This window comes from Gavia stellata, chromosome 16, assembly GCF_030936135.1.
Source record: "Gavia stellata isolate bGavSte3 chromosome 16, bGavSte3.hap2, whole genome shotgun sequence".
Classification (NCBI taxonomy): Eukaryota; Metazoa; Chordata; class Aves; order Gaviiformes; family Gaviidae; genus Gavia; species Gavia stellata.
Window position 1 is genome coordinate 18,932,292 of NC_082609.1, and position 22,093 is coordinate 18,954,384.

The following is a 22,093-nucleotide window of genomic DNA, read 5'->3' on the forward strand; positions in this document are numbered from 1 at the left end:
CTGTCTAGACATCAGCCACACTCCATCCCGCCAGAGATTTCATTTGTGGTAAAAGTGGGCTCTGTTCCATGAGGAGGTGTAATATGTGTGGAAAATATTATTATAGCAAAATAGCCTCCTTTAATTGACTCTAAATTTTGCAGGATTCCTTCCTAGGTTTGGGTAATCCTGCGCTCTCCAGAATTAATGAGCTGACATAGCACTTCTTCGGGTTTGGCAGCCTGACAGCTAATTTAGAACTCCCTAAACTCATTTCACTAATGACTCCCATTTGTTCTATCTCAAAGCCTGGAAACAAATGCAAAATACCAGTGCCATTGTCCCATCTTTAGCAAGTCATTCTTTCCCCTCAGTATTTCTGGCACCTTAACAGCAAGCTGCCTTGGGAAACCTGGTTAACCCTTTCCCTTCCTAGAACAGTTCAAATCAATTTCGATCCCCCTCCTGGGATGGTCAGGAAGAAAAACCGAAACTCATTGTGGCTGGAAGGCGCAGAATTAACCTGCAGGGAAGATGGGAGGAGTAGCCCAAGTAGCAGTTGGGGTTAGTTAAATATAGCTGTATTTCCAGAGGCCGGACGTTCAGAAACTTGCTTTTCTTCCCAGGAACTAGGTATGTGCAGAGGGGCTGTCCGGCCCGGCGCAGGGGAGCTCCGATTTGCTTTGTCATTTATTCCACTGAACCATCAGAACGACTGTTTCCTATTTAAACGACGTATCGCTGCCTCCAGTCTCTTCCCATTACAGTTTTGACATGACAACAAGACAAATAATTTTTTTAAAAGACCTTTTATCTTCTAAACCATTTATTTTCACTTACTTAGCCCGGGGGCAGAGCTGACCTCAGCGTAAGGGATGATCATTCACCATGGCAGCTGTACAGTCATATGGGTCCTGGGGACTGGCCTGAGACGGAGAAGCCTTCGCCGTCCAGCTGCCCTGTTGTGACTCTGGTGTTTTTTTCCCTTCTTGCCCAACGTCCCCTGATGGCTTTATTTTTTCCCTAAAACGTCATCTGCAGCGGGGCAGTGGCGGAGTTTTCCTTCGGAAGCAGGCGCGGGGATGGATGAACGAAGCGCTGCAGCGGCTGGGGCTGGGGCTCCCAGGAGCCTGGGCTGCCCCTCACCTTCCAGGTGACTCCGGAAGGTTGGGCAGCCATTTGAAATGCGCTTGTAAGCATCATGTACGAACCACCTGGACGTTTAAGACATTTTTATTTGTACTTCTGCCGTATTCTGTGCCAGGGTAGGGGAAAGCTCTGCTTAGGTGGGAGAAGTCTGGGAAGAAAAATCCAAGCCTTTTGCTTTTCAATTCATGACAAACCTGTTTCAAACAGTGTATTTGTTGCCCGTTGCCTTTACTTTTGGTTTTGATAGCTGCTACCCCAAACTCCCGCTGTGGCCAGCTTCACACCAGTCACGCCGGTCAGCTCTTTCTGCAGCGGTCCCTGTTTTGTACCTGTAGTAACAGCAGAAGCTGCTGTTGATTTTTCCTCTGATGCTACAGTGAATTTTGAGTTCCCTACTTCTGGACCCTGAGATAGCTTAAAGACCCTTGACTTCCATGGGGGGTGGGGGGTGGGGGAAATAATTTTAAAAAATCACCTTTGAGCTCTGTGTCCAAACTTCAAGTCTCTGTAATCCCTGATCGGGGTCCGGATAACATAGGCTTGTCTGTCAGTAAATATTAGGGACCCAGAAATAATGAGAAGTAGTAATTTAGAGGTCTGCTGGTAATTTGTCATTTTTAATTTCTGTGTGGAGTGGAAAGTGAGCTACAAAGTGAAAAATCTTTATTTTCATGCAAGTCATGAAAAGGTTTTTGTTAACAGTTTGTGTGTGTATATAATTCTGTGCTGTGATTTAAGTGTTCCCATTAGAAATGCAGAATAGGAAATAGGATCCCATCTGTGAGCAATTTAAGAGGAAGTGAGACAATGGAGTCGATTGCTGCTTCAGTTCAGATAATCAATACAAATATTATTAGTATAGTGATTTATCTTCCGAGACACTTTATGAAAATGTGAATGCCAGACCCCAAAGACAGGTCAATATGATATTATCTGTTCCTGCCTTGCTGTGATTACGTTTTTTTCCCATGAAGCTCAAAGCAGCTGCTTTGCTAAATGTTCTTCCCTGGCTGTGATGAAATAACGCAGAAACAGAGTTGGGGCTTGCCTTTCTGCTCCGTGACTTTGAAAACGCACGGTGTGTATTAGTACAAAGATTGCTTTTATCGGAAATTTGTACCTGGGGAGTGCCGGGTGGATACTGGGAGATGATGATCTTTAAAGTCCCTTCCAACCCAAACCATTCTATGATGAAGTTCTAGAAGAAGTTTGCATGATTTTAAATATATTTCTAGGCCATGAGTGATTCTGTGCACGAATGCTGAGAGAGCTCCTTTGAGTTTATTGCAGTTGTTTTCTGTTACTGTCTGTTATCAAGCCTTGTACTGCGGTATCTGAGCTTTTCCCATAGCTAAGCATTCGGCTAGTCATGAGTTCAAGTCGGTTCTTGGGATGCAATTAAAAGTACCCTGCGAAAGGGCTAGTCTACGTTTCTGAAAGGGTTTTTTAATTGCTTTTACTTTGGAGAGGAGGGAAGGAAAACGTCATCAACAAATTGTCTTGTAAATTTTGGCTTTGCTGTACGTTGCCGTGCGCGTTGTCAAGCGGCCACTGAGATTTGTGCTTCGTAAGAAACGTTTGGAGGAAATGACGAATGTCAATAACCCTATTAAGAACATGCCTAATTAAAGATGGGGTGGGAAGTTCAAGACTTGGTGTGTAAAGAGCACGCTTCTGCTTGAAGATAACGTGGGATCTCGCTAGGTTGCAGTTTGCGAGACCTAAAGTCAGTAGCTTGCCTTACTGGAGACTTAATGGTGGTGGTGGTGTTAGCCGAGTCGCTCAGCTGGAGCATCTCCTGCACTCCACTTTGCCCAGGTTAGGTGGTGGGACACTGAGGCTGGACCCTCTGGACAGTGGAGAGAGAAGGACCTTTGCTCCTCACGTGTAATGAAATGGCACGGAGTTTATCCTCTCAGTCTCCTCACGTGTCCCTTCCTCGTCTCCAAACCAAGGGTTGCACCGTTCCCTCACCTCATAGGCGTGCCGTCAGGATGAAAGCATCGCAAATGGAGGGATGCTAAAGAGACGGTGGTATTGGAGACCGCATCGGTAGCCCAGTTAGAAGTCATTATTTGGTGGTTTTAGATGCTGTGAGACCATTCCTGTTTTCAGGTTGGGGTTTCCTCAAGAAAGGTGTTAGACTTCATAAAAAAATAAGGCGCTGTAATCGCTCAGATTTCACCTCAGCTCTTTTAAAAACCAGATAGTCAGGAATTTCCGCAGCTGCGAGGTGGAGCACGGCAAACATTAACAACGCCAGCAGCATTGCATGGCCGTCTGGAAGAGGAGGGAAGAGCCCGGTCCCCTACAAAACTATGCCGAGCCTCAGGCTTGGCGGAAAGGTGAAAAACAATGAAGTTCTGAAGAGGAGAAATTGCTGATGTGTGACACTTGGAAATCTGGAAGAATCCAAAAAGGGAGCTGAAAATACCCCCCAAAAATGACTATCTGTGGCTTGAACGAAATAGTGTCCGATCAGCATTCAGAAACCGCTGAATTCAGGCCGTTCCAATACTGGCATTTTCCAGACTGCCTGCCAGTCGGATGCAGAGGAGAACACGTGTAGAGCGTCTGCGGTCTCAGCGCTCGCAAGAAGGGGAAGATGAGCTGGAAGTAAAGGGAGTGAGAAGGCCCAGTAAAAAAAAAGAAGTCCCATTTTTTTCTTACTGTAAGGAAGAGAAGGGGGTATTGGGGTTGGAGGGAGGTGGTCGTGTGACTGCACTCTGGGGGCATCCCCTTTAATGAGCTGTGCCAGCACTAAGTAGCGCACACTTTAGTCCCTGATGAGTTTTAAGTATTTTCTGAATGCCTGTAACAGGCAATTTGTGCTTTTACGGTGATGTAGGAGCTGAGACCTTCTGAATGTCTCTGGAGCTTTGTGTCCCTGACTTCCGCTGTAGTCACTTTGGGGATGTGCCTGTCCTTTGCTGATGCTACCTGGAGCGGTTGAGCTTGAAGAATCACTGGGTAGGGCTCAGATTTATTTTGCCCTCATCTCCAAGAGCTGAAATGAGTGCCTAGAAGGCCGCCTCCTCCTCTGTATTTGCAGCTGCCAAAAAGGACGCCTTTCTTCCCAAAGCAATAAGAAAAAAATCCTGCCATCTGCTGTGACCCTGCTGCCTTCTAGCTGTAATGAGTTTTGGGTCTTCTCCAAGAAGTAGTTACCCAGTGACCACAACTGGATGGCACCTGTGCTGGCTGGAAGGATCCAGCCCCAGGTATTATTGTGGAGAGGGAGTCCTTGTCCTCTGACGCTGCTCGGCTGCTTCTGTTCCTCATCCAAGAGCTGGGCTGGTGGGATGGAGGAGGAGTGGATGTTGCACCCGAGTGGCACGATGGTGACGCAAGCCGTTGGGGTTTGAGCATATGGTAGGCGACATACGCTTGGAATCCTGGCTTCAAGTTGGCACGGCTGGTATGGTTTGGTTTATACCTGATGTCCTTCCAAAAGCACTTGGGAACAAGAAGGAGAGGACATGGGTGGTCGGATGTGAGAGGGGAGGTCTAGCAGCAGGGGACATCACCCATGGCTGGTGAAGACCTCAGCGTGGAGAAGCAGCAGGGAAGGGCTAAGAGTAGGAGGGTATGTAAACACCAGATACATCTAAAAAAAAAATGTCCAAATGGCCTCAACGCTTGGCCAGGGACAGCCACGAGGCTCACAGTGTGTCCATGCCCCCCCGTGTGGTATGGGCATGAGGGGTATCCTTGCCACAAAGCCCCTGTTACTGCTCTGGCAGGTTTTTTTGCAGGGGTGAGTGCTGGAGCAGACTGAGGGGTGCTTTGGGTTCCTAGCCTCAAATCCCACATTGTGTTGAGGCAGAGGGTGAACTCCGCAGCTGCTGAAAGCTGGTCTTGTCCTCTTGGGATCAGTGATGTTGTCCCCGGTTCTGGCAACGAAGGAGCTTGCCTAAAGGCAACTTCAGTATAAATCCCAAATAACATTTCTGCTGGTTGCACGGAGGGATCACAGGGCTGGATCTCTGTTACATCTGAGGCCTGATTATCCTCTTTCCTACACTCATGAAACTTCACCGGCTTCAGCAGAGCCATTCCTGGAGCTCCTGTGTGAGACTGAAAGGAGATTAAGTGCCCAGCAGTGCCTCCCATTCCTCCTGTGTCTTGCACCTTTGTTAAGACCTTGCATTTCAAACCATTTGAGCCGGTGGGAGGCAAATCAAAGCTGTTAGGTTTTAGCCGGTGACAATGGTAGGGTGCTGCATGGTGCGCCCAGCCCCTCGCCTTTGTGCAGCGTTTGCTCAGCGGTGATTCTTGCCTTTATTTCATTTGCTTCTGCATCTGCGTTTGTAATGGTGGTGTTTTTTTTTTTTCAAGTTAAGTTTCTGCCTGGTGACTCATTAGAAGTAAATAGGCAAAAGGATATTGACTTTACACCTACTAATTTGGGGGTGCTAACAAGCAAATGTAAGAGCTGTCTAGTCACTGGGTAAATTGTTCCACCTGGGAGGACTGGAGGAGGGGAGATAAAAAGCATTGCAAAGAAACTGTGCTTTTGTTTCTAGCTACTCGCCTTGGTTGTTCTTGCAACCGTAATGAGTTTGGGTGAGCATTTGATGGTCACCATCGCTGTAACCTCTGAGCTTCGCCAGGATTTTCTAGCGCTGGAACTATTAGACCTGTGTAGGCAGGAGAAGCAGCTGAGATCCTAATTAGAAGATGCTAAATATGTTCGCTCAGAAATGAGGCGCCCTTTACGGCGGCTGGTGGAACAAACCCTTCTTCCCGCGGCATATGTGAGTGCAGGGCGGCGGATGAGTCAGGATGCGCGTCGCTGCCGGTGCTGGCGTGCTGTGTGCGTGCTGCACTCGGAAGGGGAGTTAGAGACATATAGTAGCTTTAATACAGCTAGTATAGGTACCGAGAGCAGCAAACCTCAGCGGTGGGGGATGCCCGTTAGGTAAACGTGAATCGGTGTGGCTCCGTGGACTGTGGCTGCAGGGACGGCAGAGGCTCGTGGCCATGGCTGTGGGCAGCTCACTCCTGCTGAGGTCTGTTCTCGGTTTCACTGGTGCTGGGACCCAAGTCAGCTGCGGACGTGTCTGTCCCTCTGCAGCCACACCTCTGACGCGGTGACCGCACACCCTTCAATGGAGACAAGGATGTCAGCTTTCTCGGGAAGAGCAACCTGTGGCAGGGGAGCTGGAACACAGCTAAGGAGCAGCGGTCTGTAGCCCTGACGGTCCTGCTCTGAGCAGAGGGTTGGGCTGGATGACCTCTGGAGAGCCTTCCTGGCCTAAATTATTTTGTGATTTGATGAGCGGCTTTCAACACCGATTGTCAGAACAGAACTGGCAGACAAAGTCATCAGTGATCTGTTGCTTTGAAGGCAGTAGTTCTCATTTGGATGCGTTCATTGGGACCCTTAGGAAGTGTCTTTTCATGGTTTGTCCCTCTCTTTTCTCCTTGTGATTTTTGTATTGAGATCTTTAAGAATTTTTATTATTTAAAAAAATTGGATGTAGGTGAAGTTTTCCATTCTACCACTTTTATCCTTCGGCCCTTTCCCTCAGCTTGGGGTGACCCACGTAGATCTGTAAAGATGATACCATCTGCACAAGGGTATATAAACTGTAGTTTATCATCTTAAAAGGTGTGTGCTGCGGAGCGGAGAGGCACGATTTGTACAGGTGCAATAACCAGTTATCATCTCTACTCCTTTCTGGACACAAATCCAGTTTACTGTGTACTTAGGATGGAAGGAAGGAGTCCCCAGTCCTGCTATATCCGACGTCGGGCTCCCTTTCACCGGCTCTTGCTCTGCGGCTGTGACTTCCAGCCTCCTCCTCAGTGCCCGACCTGGCTGCAGCCAATATCTGTCTCTCAGCAGGAGGAATCTGAGGAAACACAGCAAACTTCAGCTCCTGGGGCTAAATTGTTGCGCTCTGTAACAGCAAACTGTGGTGAACTAATTGACAACCAGCTTTAAACGTACCCCGATCAAGCAAATACATTGATTTATTTTTTCCTCTCTTACCGAGTGTTAAGCGGCTTCCAGCTTGGTTTCCTCCCCAAGAAGCGGATAACTCATCTATTGTGGAGTAAAACTGATGGGCAGTTTTGACCTCTGTACAATCCTTTCAGTATGTTGAGGGAGGCAGGAGTTTCTTACACTTGTATGAATGTTTGACTGCTTAAAAAAAGCAAAACAAAAAAAGCCCAACCCAAAACCACACACACCAACAAAAGATGATCCATTTTCTCTGGATGTCTTTGAAAGAAGCTTAGTTTAGAGACAGACTGGAGAGAAAGGCTATTGATTTTGTTTGACCTCCAAACAGACTGCGGTCAGTATATTTTCCCTGTTGGAAGCGGTTCAGGGCTCTGAATTTCCGTGTCAGCGTTTGTATTCTGAAGTGCACTGGAGCTTTTGCTGCTTCTTCAATAAATAGCAAGCTGTAGGGAAAAGTAATGCTGGTACATATGCATTTCCCTCTGGATCTGCCCTTCTTTTCTTTTTCTTTCCTATATAACTCGGTCGTGTTGCTGATTGAGCATTTACAAGTCCTTTTCACTGAACGTTGTGCAGGTCAGTGGCTTAAGCCGGGACTACAAGCAACAGTTTTGTAATCCCTGTCTTGCTTTTTCCAGTGCTGAGCCAGGTCCTTTCCCAGGTGCGCCAGCGCCTGTTGCCGTACCTGGCGCGAGGAGGGAGACGCCTTCCTGTACACGGTAATAAACCCTCTAAAAAAATACCATCCCCTCTTCTACCCTGATTATTCTCAACCTTTACATAGGAAAGCCTTCCTGGTTTGCTCTTAGTCTCCCTCAGTGAAACAGAATATTCTGTTTGGTGACTCCTGTAGTACTGGGAACACTCTGCTCGGTACAGGTTTACATGGTTTTGTAGACCTTCTTGTAAAATGGCTTACGGTAACTGATGTGCCCTTTCTCTGGCAATCGCCCATCAAAGAGTGGCTTCAAGGGATGGAAATACCTGTAGGCTGTGTTGATTGTCAGGTTTCTAAATGAACTTCTCGGCGCTCCTTTGAGATGAACGGTACCGGTCGGCATCTCTCCGTGCCGAGGCGTTGACTGCGTTATCTCCTCCTAATTTAACGGTAATGCTTCCGCCCGCTTTGGGGCAAATTCAACACAGCAAGTTTGCTGCTGTCGGTACATCAAAGGGCAGCCCGATAAACCCGCCACGACGTAATCAAGCTGTAGGCAGAGGGTTGCTGATGTTGGATACCAGTTGCTGAGCTCCCCTGTTGGCTTTGGCAACATGAGGTTCGTTTCGAACCCACACGGACGGACGTTCCTCTCGGTCCTAATGCTGATCCCCTCTTTAGAGAAAGGGTCGGTCTTCATTGCCGCTGCCAGCCTCGCGTCTGCCTCTAGCTGTGTTTTGGGTCAGGGTGGAGGCTGTTGGTACGGATGCATGAGAGCCTGCGGCACACGGGGTCTGCTGACAGTTCCACAGCATCAGTTTCGTTCTTAAGCACTTAATTTCCCAGTGAGTAAAAGCCTGCTGCTTCCCTAAAAAATATTGAATGCTGGAAGATGTATTTGCGCAGCCTGTGCCAAGTCAAGCTGAGGTTGCAGCCTGCGTTGCGTGTGTAACTCTAGTGACTCCCCGGAGCAGGACTTTAAGGGTTCCCCAGAACCTTTTCTTGCTGCCTTTAGCCCAAACCCCCCTCTCCCTACATCTGAATATTGAATTACATTAACCCGTTGCAAATGGCTCAGCAAACACCTCCGAGAGCGAGCGGTGAGAAAGAGAGACCTGTAACTGTTAAACCTCTACGCAAACATGAAGGCAAGGAGGGGACGGACAGAGATTGCGGGAGGTGATGGACTCGCTCGCAGCAATCCTGCTGCCCGACAGAGCCCAGCGCTGTTCGCCCCGTGGCTGGAGCTGTTGGAGGTGGCTCCGGCGGGTGCTGCCCGCCGGCCTCCCTGGCTGCACAGCCACGCTGGGCGCTTGTGTCTCCCCTGGGTACCTGTGCTGCTAATTATCCCTCGGCTCCGGTTCCCGAGGCCTGCGTGGCGAGTGGCCCTCCCGTTTGCACTGGGCCATTGGGCAGAAGAGGGCAATGCAGAGGGGCTGCCATGCTGTCTGGGACAATTTAGTGATAATTATTATTAATACAGCAATAATACTCATCAACCTGCTACTTGTCTTGGGAGTAAGTAGTCCTGGGCTTGCAGCCTGAGCGCAGACTGGTCTGTTTAGGTACTACCTGTCTCAAGGTTATCATGAAGTTTTGTTAATTAATAAGCAGAAAGTTTTGCCGGCGCCCTGAGCGGCAGGTGATGTATCGGTAAAACGTGTCGTTGGAAACGTAGGTAGTCACTGGGAAAGTGGCAATGCTCTATGTTACCCAATTGCAATGGCTTCTGTAGGTGGTCTGCAGTACATTTTGATGGTGGATCAGGAATATGACAGTTTCTTGTTAACGATCTAAATCAAAAACTAAGCACGCGTAGAAAGGCAAAGACGTCCTTGTGTTTTAAGTGCCTGTAATCTGTTTCTAAGAGCTGGGTACCAAAATATCCCCGATTCTCAAAGGTAATTGTACCTCTTAATTAGCTGGAGGAAAAAAAAAACCCACTGGCTGAGATCTTGCTATATAAATTATAATTAACCCCTTGGCACTGGAAGTTGAGATTTCCTGCCCCCGAGCACAAATGCAAAACGCATTAGCAGCACTTAACGTCAGGCACTCTCGCCCTCCGCCGCCGAGGGGTCAGCTCGCTGCCCGTAAATACTGCTGCGCTCCCAAGTCCAGTAGAAAAATGGCAGGGAAGCTGCGGAAACCCGAGGGGAAGCGCTAAATACACCATTTGAGGATGTTTGACCTGCCTTTTTTTTTTTTCAGAGCTGCAAATGCCCCAGCAGGAAGGACAACACGGGGGGGGGGGTGGTGGAAAAAAAGACCCATACCCCAGTGAGGAGATGGGAGCAAGGAGAGGGATGCTTCCAGGCGAGCGGTTTTGTTAGCCGACATGGCTGGTTGCTTCGCCGTGAGAATGGCTCTCGGCGCTCCCGCCTCGCACACCTCCGGCGAAATCTTTGTCTGGTGCCAGACGCACTCGGCTGTGCCTGTTGTGTGCAGAGCGCGCCAGCCAGGGGCCGACGGCCACCCACTGCTGTCATTCACCAGCATCCTGCTTTTTTGTCTCCTTTTCATCCGTGCCTGTTGGGGGATGAGCTTTAACTCTTCACACCGGAGGTGGACCTGCCGGGAAACACGGGGTGGGGGCAGCTGGTGGCGGGGAGGAGGGCGGCCGGGGGCTGGCCTGAGCCTGCTTGCACCTGCGGCTCTTCCCTTCCCTCTCCCCTGATCCGTGAAGGGTCTCCGCTCACTTCGCAACCTCGGTGGCGGGCCAGGCCTGCTGGGCACCTGGATTTAGGGAAAGCCATCTGCTTTCCCCACCAGGAGCTTGCGGAGAAGCTCCTCGGTTCATGTTAGCTGGTTCCTTCGCTCTGTTGGGAGCTTCAGGTGGAGAAATGATTCTCTTCTGCCATGGGTCAGTCCCAGGGTGGCTGCGGCTCTGCGCTGGGCTATAAAGCCCTTGCAAATAAGTTGTTGTCTTGCCCCACGGGTTGTGTGGCGTGTCCTCGGGCTCCGTGCCGGTAGCTCTGGCGCTGAGGGGTGTTGGCAGCTCCTCCGGCAGCAGCACTGGTGGTTGGCTGAGCTGGGGCGGTGGCAGCAAGCGCGGGGTGACTTGGCCACCTTGGCAGCTTTCTAAGGCGGCTTCGTCCTCCCGTGGCAAAGGTGAGGGGCAGCCCTGCTCCTTGGGCTTGGCACGGGGATGTGGCTGTCAGGGCTGGCTTCAAATATTTCAAGTCTGCTATGTATAAATAGCGGTGGGGAATTTCCTTCTGTCTGCCCCAAAGATCGTAGAAGGGAGGTAAAAGAGGAGAGCAGTGAGGTGTCCCGGCGGGGAGGAGGGACGTGCTCGCTGGCACGGGGCAGCGCGTGCTGGCAGGAGGGTTTGTCCTCTGGGTTTTGTCCTTTGTATGTCTGAAGATTTTCGAAGTGACTTACGTGCCGATCAGAGAGCTGGCCGAAGAGCCCTCCAAGCTAGACGAGCTCTGTCTATCCGTGCTAGGATGGGTACAGGCTGGATGCCTACAGCAGCGGTGTCACCTGCCGGCGTGGCACCCGCTGCCTCGAGGGACCGTCCCCTGTGCAGGTCCACGGGGCCACCCCCTCCCGGGTGGGGAGAGGAGGGAGGGATGCTCTAATGCACGGAGGAGAGAAAAGGGCTGAGAAAATTGTGGATGGAAACGTGGGGCTGAGTCTGAGCTTTCTCGGTGACCTGGGTCTCTAGATAAATTGAAACTGGGGTAAGTAACAAATAAAATAATACGGATTTTACACTGTCAATGCTGATTCTTTAAGCCCAGGATACCCCCAAATAAGCTATTGGAGATACTGCCTCTTTTCTTCGCTGCTCTTGTTTATACCGCCGCAAATGAGGACTGGCTTAGTTCTGTACTTGATTTACTTTTTATATTAAGATTTAACATGGGATCTCCTTTTCTTAATCCAAACACTTAACAGTTTGAGTGCAGAATTATATTTGAGATTTTTAAAGTACCTTTATTAAAACGTAAAACTAATTTTACAGTTCTGACAGGTCTTATTTAAATACCCAGTGCCAGATGCCTTTTGTCCCAAATGACTCTAGGAGAAAAAAAAGACTTTTAAAACTTCTCATGCAATTAAAACGCAGTAAAAGGCAAGTAAATAGTCTTACCTATGCTGTGGACTGGGGGTAATAGTTTAAGAAAAGCCCCGTGATGAATGTGTTTCCGAAAATAAATATATGAAACCAAAGGTGCTAAAGGCAGAGTTAATGTGATATCTGATTTTTTGTCGTTATTTCTGTTGCTGCTGCGCTGCAAATACTTGAAAGAATTGTGCTATGTCTGTAGGGAGAGACCTTTTCAAAGGGACTGATGCAGAGGACCCTCCTCCAAGGTGCTTCACCCGGGGGACTCGCTTTGGCTGCAGTTAGTTCCAGAGGATGTGTGTCCCCAGGTGCTGTAGATCAGTTCTTGTCCACCTCTTTCTACCCTTACCCCAAAATAGTGACGCTCTCATATTCTTAGATAAAAGTGACAATTTTCTAGACTTCATTTAATAATACGTTATCTTTTATTTGGCAAAAGTGAGCTTCAGCAGCACAAGCATTAAAATGTCAGGTATCTTTGAAATTGTGCTCGCGTCCATTTGTAAGAGCAAACCCTGTTTAAGATCTTAAAACACAGAGGAATTTTCCCCATGTGCCAGAACATTTTTTCTGGTAAGGTTGCGCTGCTGCCTCTGCTCCTCTGGGTTCCAGAGCCACAAGAATCCCCTTGAAAATACCGGAGCATCCTGCAACTTTATTTTCAGCATATTTTTTAGTTGCTGGAAGAAGGGAAAGTTACAATGAGCCCCTTTGAGAAAATGTGCGAGCACGCTTATATTCCTATCCATAAAATGAATTGTCATAATTTCGACTTTTACTGGCATAGAATAAGAAACTTGCTCGGTAGAACTTAACATCTTTGTGTATCAGGCACGGCTGATGGTCTGAATTCAACTAACGCTGCAAATGCTTTACGCATTTCTCCTGAGTAGCCTCATTTTGGAGCGCTCACAAACATGACAGTGGATGGACTAACTTTTGGAGTACGTGAAACCATCGTGGTGTTGGCATACGGGAGAGATTTATGTGTTTGGGACTCCTCGGTAAGAGGATATGGTGGTGCAAACATCACACCTACTTCATTGCTGAGGATGAGCAGCCGACCACCAGGTTGCCCAAGAGAGATGGGTGAGCGCTTCGGAGTGAGTGTGGTCTGTCCTACGCTTCTGGCCACAGATGAAGCAGCTTTGGAGAAGCAAGAGTACATGGGGTTCCCATAGCTGTCGTTCTCTGCTTATTGTTATTTTTGTGTACATCAGTATTTTTTTTGGGTTCAGCTGAGACTGGGAACAAGAGAGTCAACATAACTTCGGCAGGGTTTGTTCTTGCGGTAATTCTAACCCTCTGCGGGACGGGAAAGGTTCACGCTGTTTCCAGACCCAAGAGACTCCAGTGCTTTGGATGTGTTTCAGCTAGGTGCTCAGGGCCAGGTTCTGAGGTCCTTGTCTGTTGGGCTTGACTATGTCAGTAGGAGTTTATTCAAATGAGAATGATCAAAGACATCGGGGTTTGGCCCTTTATTTTTCATTTTAGGTGCTTTTTCAAGCATAACAGAGCTTCTGAACTTTTTTGAGGCTCATCCTTCACTAATTCCAGACTCGGAGCCTGGCAGCTTGTCAAGCCGTTTTCCTGCCTCTGTAGAAATACTGTCCACTTGAGCTGTGTTTGGAGGCAGCAAGACACCCTGGTGAGATAGAGGAATTTCTGTGCTAACATTTTTAACGTTTCTCTTTCCAGGCCTACTTCTTAGTCATTGCGAGCATGCAGGTGGCAAAGTTCAGTGCAGAATTTGTTCACGGCCGCTCCCCGCCCAGGCGTTTTTAAAGCGCGCAACCTATCGCCTCCAGTTTTACTGAATCTTGGCTAAATAAGCTTATTCACCATCATTGAAGCAACTGCCAAAATATTTTTAGTGTCTCTTATGGTGAATTATGTATAAAACATCTGCAAGAGGCCAAGTCTGATTCCCCACTGCTTAATCCTGGTTTTAGATCTACGAATGGGTGCAAATGGCTCCGTGTCAGAATGACAGTATTTTACATTCGTTTTTCACATGGGTAAGTGATGACCAGACTCTGGGTAGTGCAGGCTTGGGCCAGTAATATGGCATTTATAATTCTCACGTCATCCTCAGATATTTTTTTTGTTTTTCACAGAATCACAGATTCGGGGATTTATGACATTTTTATTTAAGTTGGGCAAAGTCCCTAAGACCTACCTTGGTATTTATTCTGGTCTTACGTCAGCTAAACTAGTAAACAGTTCTCAGATGTGTGGACTGATAAAAGACCTCAAATGAGTGAATTTTCATTTGAGCTTCTCCCAAGATGTAGGAGAGTTATAGTTTATAGGGACTGTGTCTGGAAGCTTTGTGATCCTTCAGAAGCCTGGGCAGTCCTGAGAAGAGTACTTCTACGACGTTTCAAAAAATCTCCTTTTTTTCCTTGATACTGCCATTCTGGCATAGGCAACACATCTCCTACAGGGTGGGGAGGCGGGCTGTCCCCGAGATGGTCCCTGAGATGCTCAGCATCATTCTCTGGGTGTGTTTTGTTAGCCACTGCTGAACTGGTAGTGGAATTTTTTGGGTGGGCGTCCCTACAGGTGAGACTGCTGTAATAGTGTGATAGACTTAAATAGTGGAGGTTTCGCTAGCGTACGAGTGGTATTTTATTACCAGAATGTCTCGGTCTGTGCACCCCGTGGGGGTTAACAGCTGCGGCAGTGTCTCACGCTTGCACATCTGTCCTGGGCTGGGTACTCAGGCTGGCGTGGCTGGCACCAGCATGGATATTTCCGCATGTCTTGGCCTCGTGTCATGTAGATGTGCCCAGCGAGCGCCGAGGGGATAGCTCAGCGTCCTGGAAATGGGACAGGACGCCTTCGCGGTGTTAGATGGTTGTTTGCAGATGAGAGTGCCTGAAAGCATCTCCCAGAGACTGAAGTGCTTATCAACCTGTGCAGAGGTGAAACCCAGAGGAAGGTGTCCCAGAGTGTGCCAGGAAGGGGAACTTTAGCCCTTGTTTCTCCGTTAAAAGTGCTGTGATCCTGCACTTTTCTCCATCACATCAAACCCTTGGGGCAGTCGCAGGTAGGCAGGGCGAGGAGGCAGCCCTGCGGAGGGCTGGGGAGGGAGGGAAGCTCGCACCTCCGTGTCCAAAGCCGTGCTCCCGGCGTGTCCAACCTTGCAGCCGGTGGCAGACCCTGAAGCCACGTAGGGGTCTTTATCAGCACTCGAGGGACTTCCGATGTGTGTGAACTCCTTTGTGTGAAAGTATTTGCGGGATCAGGTTGCTGCAGTGTAGGTGCCTTTGAGGTCTTTGCTGCATTATAGATTTTTCTTCTGATCTCTCCCATGCAAATATTTAACCTGTCTGGGTCCTGAGAGCTACTAAGGCTGTGACGCGGGTGGCAGGTTGTCTCTGCAGTCTTTCCTTTGTGCACACAGAGCCCTCGGTCCTGCTCCCCTTCCCACCCCAAAATCGGGCATGGAGAAGTGCCGCAGGGGACTTGGTGCTTGCCGCGTATCGATGCGTTGATGCTCTGAGGGGCTTACGCGCTCCAGATCATGCCTTTTTCCCCAACTGCGTCAGCTGACCCAGTAAAAGATACGATGTTTAATGAGGTTTAAAAGAAAACGCCATTTAAAGAGATGGCATTTTTAAAAGGCTGGGTGCACTGCTCCCTGTGCAGTCCCCCTCCTCTAACGTCGGGTAGTTCCCTTGCTTGTGCAAAGTGATGGCTTCAAAAAGAAAATACCTGCAGCCGGAATCTTGGAGCTGCTTTTACTCCTCCTCCCCACGACCATCCCTTTTAATAATTTGACATACGTATCCCATGCTCGCTCAAGACAGACTGGGTGAGCTAATTGCAGTGGTATGTGGGTCAGAGCGCTGCCCTCCTGAGCACCAGCCTTATTGATTTCGGTGGTTACTCCTGATTTGGATCTGAATAACCAAGAAGGGAGTTGGGCTGTATGGGGTATAACTATTTAAAATTATATAGTTTGGAGGAATATACAAGTGTGCAAACAAAACTTGAGGATGCAGCCTAGATTCCCTCACTTGTTCACAGCCTGCGGGCTTTATGAGACCCTCCAGACTTTACCTAATTTTGGCATTATTCCCTCGTCATTATGTCATGAACGTGAAGCGGAGACAGGGTCATTCTCTCCTATGTTGTGGTCATGTAAGGGATTCACGTGGTTTTGGTAGGGGGGTAGGCTGTGTTTGAACAGGTTTCAACTATTTTAAGCACCCTTGGCCATGCTGGGGTTCTCGCTGGAAGATTCAGTCTTACCAGAGAGTAAATTTTACTCTCCCGTCAGATGCGATACATGCCGTCGACTATGGAAATGCACTTTGTCTTGGTTTGTAGCATCAGAATTACTACACTGGAAAGCCGCTCTCCGTCGCAGACGCTGTGTTCCCAGCCTCGGTGTATCTGTACATCCTTCCTCTTCATTAACTGGAAATGGTTTCAAGTGCCGAGAATGGTTTCTCCGACTTTGTAATCGCATCAGAAAAAAAGTGCAATAAAAGCAACAAAATCTCAGTCCCCTCCGAGAGCCTTTTCCCCAGGAAATCTGTTTTAGCTGGCCCGCTTCAAGGTGCCCGTGGGCAGCGTAAGTGGCTGTAGTTTCTTTTTGTCTGAGGCTCCTGTTGCAGGATTTATACCTGCAAAAAAAAAAAAAGCAATGGTGGATAGACTCGAAGTATCCAGTCCTTCTGCACCTTCAGCTGTGTTTTCCCCTTTATCTCGTCATTTATCTGAAACCGGCTGGCGCGTAGGCTGTTGCGATAGGTACGTGTAAACCTCAGACTTCTCAGGTGCCCTCTTCCTCCTTTCTTGCCCCGTGCTTTTCTGGCTCCCGTCCTCCCACTCCCAGGAAATATTTGAAAGATAATTTGGCATATTTTCTGCCACCTTCACATATCTCCCTGACTTCATGTTTTCTTAGCTGGAAGATAGCTTTTCAACATATATATATGTAATCCTTTTCACCTAGACATGTGAGGAATTCCAATCTCTTCCAGTGGGAGTTTTCAGGAAGGTTTAGGTTAAATGGGCCAATAAGGCAAAAGCATGTAGCAGAAGATCTCACCCTCTAAAGACATCTTTTCGCTTTAGCTCTTTTTTTTTTTTTTTCCCCCTGGAAAATATATCAGAATATCTAGCTGTCAAAGAATTTAAACAATAATACCTGATCTGAAGGCGAGAGTGCAGGGCTTTTGAAAATAAAGATTGTAATCTCTCTACGGTGTGCCCAGGGACTAATGGAGCTGGAAGGCAGGTGTCCTGAGCAGCAGACTGCCGTGGGGACACTGCTCTAGCTTGGTGAGACTTATTACCTGAGCTCTCGGTGGAAATTCCCTTGGATTTTCCCTGGCACTTTCGTTGTGGCCATAGCATCTTCATCATAGAAACAAGACAGCAAGCCAAGTCCAGTTCACATTAACTTAAATCCTGTTGGTGGTGACTGAGCTCTTCTCCTGCCGCGTGCGAGTCTGGTGGGAGACCTCAGCAGCCCCTTCTGCTGGGCCAGCCTCCATCTCCAGAAACTCTCTTGCAGCATTCAGGACTAGGATTTATCCCAGCTGACGTTAGCTGACTAGATGTGTTGTTGTCCAAGGTTCCTGCCTGGGCTTCTGAGAGAATTTAGGGAGAGAGGGGCAAATCCTCCCCCATTTAGATGCCTGTTGTAAAAAGGAGAATCAGCTGTAAGGGGTGTCATAGGCTGGAAGCCAACTTGCTTATGAACCCAACCCTCAAGCCACACTGATGTCCTGTAGGAAAGGTGGTCAAGGATCCCTGGAAATAAGAACGTGTTTTCAACGTCTTAAGACTCAGGTTTTTCGGAAGTGGGTACCCATGGGTGGCCTTAGCCTGTACTTCGGCAGCTAGGGTCACAGCGGGGAGCAGGCAGCATCTGCCAAACCTCCTTCCCTCTGCTCCCCATTGCTAGGCATTGGGTGCAGGATGATTTCTGGGGCTCGCGACCCTCCGTGGGGCGCTGGGGTATGTATGCCTGTGTATTTACTGGTGTGGGTGTCGCACTGGGGGCTTGCCCATCTGCTGCTGCTCGGTCCGTGCTGTGGCACTAGCCTGGGAGGGATCTCAGCGCCGGTGTAACCTTTGCAGCCCGCAGGAAAGGTGACTTCCATTTGGTTCTAAATTATGACATTATTTTATTAGATCTTTAAACTTTATTTAAATTCTTTATTTAAAAAGGGGGAGGAAGGTATCATATTTTAATTAGTAGCGGTGTCAAAGGAGACCTAGATTAATTATTTGAAATCACTCCATCCAGATGGTTTTAATTTTCACAGCAGGGAACCGGCATCTTTTTAAGGTGATATTTTTCAAATTAAAATCAGCTTGGATATTACTCATACTGGCTGCAGAGCGAGGGGGTGGGGAACGCAAGCTGGTGTGCCCCGCGTTTGTCCCTCTGAGCGCGGGCTGCCACGGGGGACCTGCGTCGGAGAGGTGCGGGTTGCCGACTGTCCGGCAGGACCGCAGATCGAGGCTCTCGCGTTGGAGTGCTTTATCAACGTTAGCTCCTACTTTGGCTGGCCAAACCCCGTATCTGATATTCAGCGCTATTCTTAGCAGCTTTCGTCGCAGCGCTGAGACTGGAACGGATGGGGAATGCCTTGCAGCTTAGACAGGAACTTGCTGTGTCGTGTTCTTGCCTGTGTGCAAGCTGTGGAGCCCTCGCTTGACCCCTTCAGTGGGTGGCCCTGGGTCCGTTTGCTGCGAACCAGCTCTGGCCTCAATAAACGTGTGAGGCACTATGAGATTGGCCATATTTCTCCCAGCTACAGCAGGAGTCATGGACCTGGACTGCCAGAAAGCAATTAGTGACACTGTAGATCTGTGGGCAACTCCTTGGCGCTCTGGGTGTTGGCCGTGCTCCTTGGGACAATCTTTGGGACCTCTTGTGCTGGGTCATGACCTTCCCTCGTGTGCGGGCTGCTGCTCTCCCCGTCTGAGGTTGACCATTAGTCCTCTATAATGCCCTTGCTCATTTGAGGGGAAGACGTTTCACAGTCACCTCTTTAAAGATAGTCATACCTTTGGCTATTCCCTTGTCTATTAATGCCGCATTGCGTCTGAGCAGCCTCCCTGAACTTCTTGACGTGGTGGGCATTCACCAAGTTATATACCATGTTGCTCATCTTCCCCTTGAAGGCCCATCGTTGACCCTGTGCCATCCTCCCCCATGCTGGCTTTGCTCATCTTTATATCCTTACTACGATGGGATATTTCTAGTTCGTGTGGCCCTTCCTCACTTAAGTGGTCAGTGGTTCAATACTACGTTGGCAGGCGTGACTGTCGCTGGCAAGCTGCTCGCCATCGCAGATACCGAAAAATACAGTGCGTTTCTGAAAGACTTGGATAACTATCCGTATTTATGCATGATTGCAAGTAACATTCTGCTATGATACAGGCATTATCCCACTTCCCTTCAGTAAGAAGTTATTCTTTAGATTTTCCCTGTGGTAAAGGTTTAACAAATATATCTAAATAAATGTAAGCAGCTAGTAACTGGAAAACCCTGAACTTGCATATATGTGACTGAGCTGCAAAGGGAAAACTCCGTTTAGGGCCCTTGTGAGTTAAAGGTTTGTGATATTTGCACTGCTGCAGAAGCCAAAAGCTGACTTTACATGTGGGAAAAATATTAATGTGTTTAAATGAAACAAACTCCTATTTCTATCCCCACGGTAAATCCTTACAGTGAACATATTTGCTCTTAGAGGGTTTTAAAGTTTGAAATATGAATGCCAAAAAGAATGTGACTTTTTGCAACACAGATCAAACATTCTCCAGAGTTTGGCAAAAGCCGTGTTTCTACGGTAAGGCTCGGGTCTTACAAGCGTGAGTATTTCCAGAGCAGGACCGTGGATTTGCACTTGCTGACACTTACACATTCTTGCATTGTGTTTCGACCATGTCTCCTTTCTCCCCCTGCGTATCGGAGATGGATCTGAACCAAAATGTCCAGTCTGCGTGTTCCTGCCTCTCCAGGGAAATTCCTGGAATCCGAACCTCGAGCATGACTGGAATTCGTGTTTAGATCAGAGACGGAATAAAATGCTGGATTGGGACGTGTCTAGGTTTTCGAGATGCTGATGGCACTCTACACATCTGGGTGGCAGCTCGGCCGCTTCCGCACATACAATTGTGTCGTGGCAGGTGGTTTATGAAGGTGCAGCAGAAACCTGTCCGTGGCTCCTGGCAACGCTGCGATCCAGCTCTGGCCTCAATAAACGTGCGAGGCACTATGAGGTTGGCTGTATTTCTCCCAGCTAGAGCAGGAGTCATGGACCTGGACTGCCAGAAAGCAATTAGTGACCTCCTGGGAACATAACTAGACATGCAGAGGATGTCTGCAGGGTGGGTATTCATCAGAGAGAACAAGCAGTGCCCAATTTCTCCCCTGCTACCTGTTGTAGTGGTCTTCAGGAGATCACTGCGACGTTTTGCACCACGAGCGCATGGCTGGACCGCTTCTGTGAAGCGTTTTGAGTGCTGCTGGCTGTGGGGAAACGATTTTCATTCTTGTCATGCTAATCTTTTATCTTCATGAGAATAAAATCCATGTTCTTGCCCTCCAAGAACCCTCCTGCAGCGTTAAGGAGAGCATTAGCATTGAGCTGTGTATTGCTGATGGGGTGGTAGGGTTGGTGTGGACTGATGGAGCGCACACGTGTATATGTGTGTTCTGTGCTAAGCTGGCATTAAACTTGGAGCATCTGCGCAGGAGTCAGTGGAGACGCGTTGGATCTGCACCTGTGACCAAGCCTGGAGCTCAGCCCCTGGGTGGTTCCTTGGGTCGTTCCCTTGCAGAGCATCCCAGCGTGGTGTGGTTCAGGTGGAGGTAATGGGACAAGGTGCTGATGAGCTTTGCATGCTCTGACGTAATGGGGACCACATTGGTAAATGCTTTTTTTTTTTTCTTCCTTTACAAGCCCAGCTTCTAGTGGAAACAGACACTTTTGGCAGTCAAGTCCGGATCAAAGGGAAGGAGACAGACTTCTACCTTTGCATGAACAGGAAAGGCAAGCTAGTGGGGAAGGTAAGTGTTTCCTATTAATTCATTTGTAACATGAGTGTTACTTTTAGCAGCCTCCTCAAGGCTGTAATGATGTGTTTGAGCTTCGCCTGTCAGCCTCAAATGAAAAGCAGGACAGAGGGGATGTGGGGTTTGCGAGGCAGCCCCGTGCCCTTCCGAGCCCTTCCCCGTGTCCGTACAAGCAAGCTCTGTGGCCAGCCCCGGGATTTTCTGACGGTGCTTCGCATGCGGATGGGTTTGCGCTTTATGGTTGCGTTAAACTGATGTGAGACGTCATCTCAGCATCACAGTGTCGCGGACGCTCCACAATAACTCCCTTACTTGATCTTTCTTTGGAGGGCGAGTGGAGCGCGGTGCCGGGGACGTTGGCAGCGTAAGGCTCCTCTCAGTGGTGAGCCAGGGGATGGTGCGGCAGAGCTAATACCGGAATCCGAACGTCGTACTGGGGCTGGGCCTCACGGTTCTAGCGTTACAGGAATATTTTATTACTTTGGATCCCCGCACAATGGAAGCATGTAAGAAAGTACAGCGTGTTCACACATCTAGCTTAACTTCTTTGCTGAAGTCATATTTTTTTTATGTATTAACTTGTTTTTGTAACTTAGGCAGTTATTCTGTGTTATTGACAAACCTAGAAGCTTGCTAACCAGGCAGGAGCTTGCTCAAAGCTAAAATAGCACCAAAAAATAAATATAAAATGAAATATCTCAGCCCTCAAAGGCCCTCACATCCACTGCCCGCACTTTGCACCACCAGGAATTAAAATCTGGCATCTTTGTGGCTGTGAAACAGGGAAGCTGGAGTTTTGTTTTGAGTCAACACAACGAAAGCCACGCTCCCAAACAGAAACCAGAAACCAAATTGCTCTGATGAAACGTTATTTACTTCTGTGGTCCCGAGAGCGACACTTGCGGGACAAGCGCCTTCCCCGGAGGATCCCTCCCGCCACTTTTGTTTTCCTTGTGAGCCGTGCAGATGCTTCTGCCAAGACTAAGCCCAGATCTTTCGCAGGCAGCCGCTAGCCGTGGCAGCTGGCCTGACCCACTGCGGAGCTGCGTTGGCAAAGCAGGCAGCATCCGGGGCGCTGCCCAAAATCGGTGGGGACTTGGAAATCGGTGCTCCGGGAGGATTGGACCAAAGCAGCCAGTTCTCTCTGCTTCCTGCACTTCTGTGGTGCAATTACTGCTCTGAATGAGGCACCGTTGTTTGATCTTG

General features: G+C 48.7%; 1 protein-coding gene across 1 annotated transcript in view; it reads left to right on the forward strand.

Annotated features, from left to right (window-relative positions):
* Nucleotides 1-22,093, forward strand: part of FGF18 (fibroblast growth factor 18) — a 58,550-nt gene that overhangs the window by 17,955 nt on the left and 18,502 nt on the right. Inside the window, exon 5 of the mRNA XM_059825592.1 lies at nucleotides 20,775-20,881. Within this exon, the coding sequence (XP_059681575.1) occupies nucleotides 20,775-20,881 (107 nt within the window). The remainder of the gene's footprint in view (nucleotides 1-20,774; nucleotides 20,882-22,093) is intronic.